Source organism: Helianthus annuus, chromosome 17 (assembly GCF_002127325.2).
Source record: "Helianthus annuus cultivar XRQ/B chromosome 17, HanXRQr2.0-SUNRISE, whole genome shotgun sequence".
Classification (NCBI taxonomy): Eukaryota; Viridiplantae; Streptophyta; class Magnoliopsida; order Asterales; family Asteraceae; genus Helianthus; species Helianthus annuus.
The window spans coordinates 22,346,461-22,349,432 of record NC_035449.2 but is presented as its reverse complement, the minus strand read 5'-3'; the positions used below and the strand labels follow the sequence as shown (position 1 = coordinate 22,349,432).

The window sequence follows — 2,972 nt, the reverse complement described above, 5'->3', positions numbered from 1 at the left end:
GATGAACAGTAAACAAAATTAAAATTACATATGTTATCATATTTTTTCTATCTTTTAATTATATATTTTATTATATTAATTAAATATATTTTTTCTTTATTATATGATATGATGTTTTATAAAATTTTGAGTATGCAGTTACGATGTGTCTATTTTTTAGCTACGTTTTAAGGGCTGTTTGGCAACATCTGAATGGTTAAGTGCTGAACCAGTAAGAGGTCATCATTAAGTACTGAACCAGTAAGAGGTATGAACCTGTATAATGCTTAACCGTTCAGAGGCAAATGTCTGAACCATTCAGACATCTGCTCATGAAACAAACAGTTTGAACCATTAAGTGTTGAACCAATAAGAGCCATTAAGAGCCTCATTAAGAGGTAAATAAACAGCCCCTTGGTATTTTTATTATATGTCGACGTCGTTTATCCTTTATATTATTTTAATAATACAAGTAATGCCTTACAAAATTTCGAATATAGTGTTGCGACATGCTTATTTTTGTCTATATTTAAAGATAAGTTTTATTTGAATCGAACGGGTAAAATATAGTTGATTTTTTTTTTGTTTTTTTAATTGTGACGAACTGAACCAATACCGTTTGAACAACTTCGGTAGCAGTATAGAGTATATTTTATATATTGTAAGCTATAGCGAGTGTTGGTATCATACCATTACCTTGACTAACTAAACTGACACCGTCCTAGCAACATCAATGCCCTGTCGATTTCGACCGAATAACATTGGTACTGGTATCATTATTGTTGGAACCGATATTCGTTTTTATGGTTTTCGTCTTTCGACCATTGTAAAACACGTGTTGACATCATTTTGGTCATATCATTACTTTAATCTTTGAGTTGTATCTTTTGGTTACTATATCGAGTGCCGATACCATACGGATACCGTTGTAAATCAAACCGATACTACCTTAGACCCGCCGTAACACGCGGAGAATATTACTAGTTGTACATATGATTATAAAGTATTGATGAACAGTGTTCAATTTTTTTTTTCTAAAGTAGAGAAAAACAATATATTAATAATTGATCCCATGGTTACAAGTCAATATTAATATATATTCAAATTTAATTTATTATTCTATTATACTATTAAAATTATAGTTAATTTTTTCATCCTATACAATATATGCTTCTATATGCTAATATCTTTTTACTAATCTATATTTTATCCGTTTACTTGCGTTTCTTGGCTTAAAAAACTAAATCCATAGTTGTATTTGATTTAATTTCTTGACATTCATATATAAATTTTATCGAAAACGGAGTTTTGTTCGAAATAGAGTCTTTTTTTTTTGTAGGCTAGATCAAGTGTCGGTGTCATAGCAGTATCGTGACGAACAAAACGAATACGGACCGAACAATGCCGATGAAGGTATAAGTCGTGACGAACATAACGAATACCGACCGGACAACGTCGACACCGGTATTAGTGTATGCATAAAAATATATATGCTTTTAATCCATTTAGTTTGTATATAATTTGATTTTCCTCCGATAACTCACGTTCATTATTTTTTTATAAAGTTGAATACACGAGTTCGTTTAATATTTTTTTTCCCATCTTCCTTTATTAACTTTGTTCAAAAAGATTTTTTTTCTTATTAGTACCGAGACAAAGCAAATCAATACCGATATCGGTACCAGTATAGTTATTATTGGAACTGACGCCGGTATTCGTTTTGATGGTTTCCAATGTAAAACACATTCTTTTGGACATATCATGACTATAAATTAAGTGTCGATACTGTAACGAATCAAATCCCTTCCCCATCGAATTCCCTTATATAACGATCCGAACCAATACCGACCGAGTTTCCGCCGTATCGTGCGGGCAAATCCACCTAGTATTAATTATTTGGTAACGGTAGTGAGGGGTATAAAGAAATTTTATTTCCATCAATATTAATAATATAATATAGTTGTCGATATATATGTAAAACAGTTACATATTCATTAATTTTAAAATTTACATTTCTACCATAAAAAAGACAATATATTAATGATGGTATTAATGTTAGTTGTAATGAAAATATGTGTTTCGATATGTAAATTTTCATTTTGAAACAAAAGGTTTAATTCTTGGCATAGTATATGATGTCTATCTTTCTATATATACCAAGAATTTGTTAAACCTAAAACAATATCATGGGTGCAATGCATAACCTCTTTACTCTACTCACATTACTGTCTTTGATTACTTCTGTAACTCATGCCTGCTTTCTTACTGCAAAATGGAATCTTTATGTTATAAGTAATATTGAAGATGATATTGTCGCTCATATTAAATCAGGAGATGATGATCTTGGTAATCATACAATTCCATTTAATGGGAATTACAACTGGTCATTTTGTGACAGGATTGATGGCCGTACTCTTTTCTATGGCTACTTTTGGTGGGGTTCAAAATTCACGTCCTTGGCTTTGTTCGACAATGAGCTTCGAGGCCCGTGTGCTCTAAACAAAGAGAGTGGTCAACATTGTTATTGGTTGGTTCGACCGGGTGGATTTTATGTATCCGCATATAACAGAACTTTTGCTAACAATTACTGGACGTTTAAAAAACATTGGGATGAATAAAAAATTTATATTTTCGGCCATTGAATGGAACTTGATATAATCTATAATATAGCTTGATATATATCACTGGTATCTTATGTGGGTGCTTATTATATTTTCGGGGAGGCGGATCAGTGACCCCATTCCTCAAGCCGGAACACCGCCGCCATCCCTGCGGGGACCCAAATCGGGGAGGGGGTTGGGGGAGGAGTCACCGCACAAGAAGAGAGGAGATGGTGGGCCCATAGGTTGTAACAACCAATCAATTATTTTTTTTTATTTATTTATTTATTTTTTTTGAATAAAAAAACAAGTCCCCTAAGAGGGGAGTGCCGCCATCAAATTGAGGGTGTGAGGTGAGTTTAAGAGGGGAGTTGACGTGGCATAACCTGATTG

General features: G+C 32.8%; 1 protein-coding gene across 1 annotated transcript; it reads left to right on the top strand.

Annotated features, from left to right (window-relative positions):
- The first annotated feature begins 2,165 nt into the window (after positions 1 to 2,165).
- Positions 2,166 to 2,597, top strand: LOC118488804 (S-protein homolog 5-like). The gene has a single exon (XM_035986168.1). It carries the CDS (start codon positions 2,166 to 2,168, stop codon positions 2,595 to 2,597), a length of 432 nt encoding a protein of 143 aa, XP_035842061.1.
- Positions 2,598 to 2,972: the final 375 nt, after the last annotated feature.

Bases quoted from the DNA above. Each gene is read 5' to 3' on its own strand.
- LOC118488804 (XM_035986168.1), top strand. From the start codon at position 2,166: ATGGGTGCAATGCATAACCTCTTTACTCTACTCACATTACTGTCTTTG.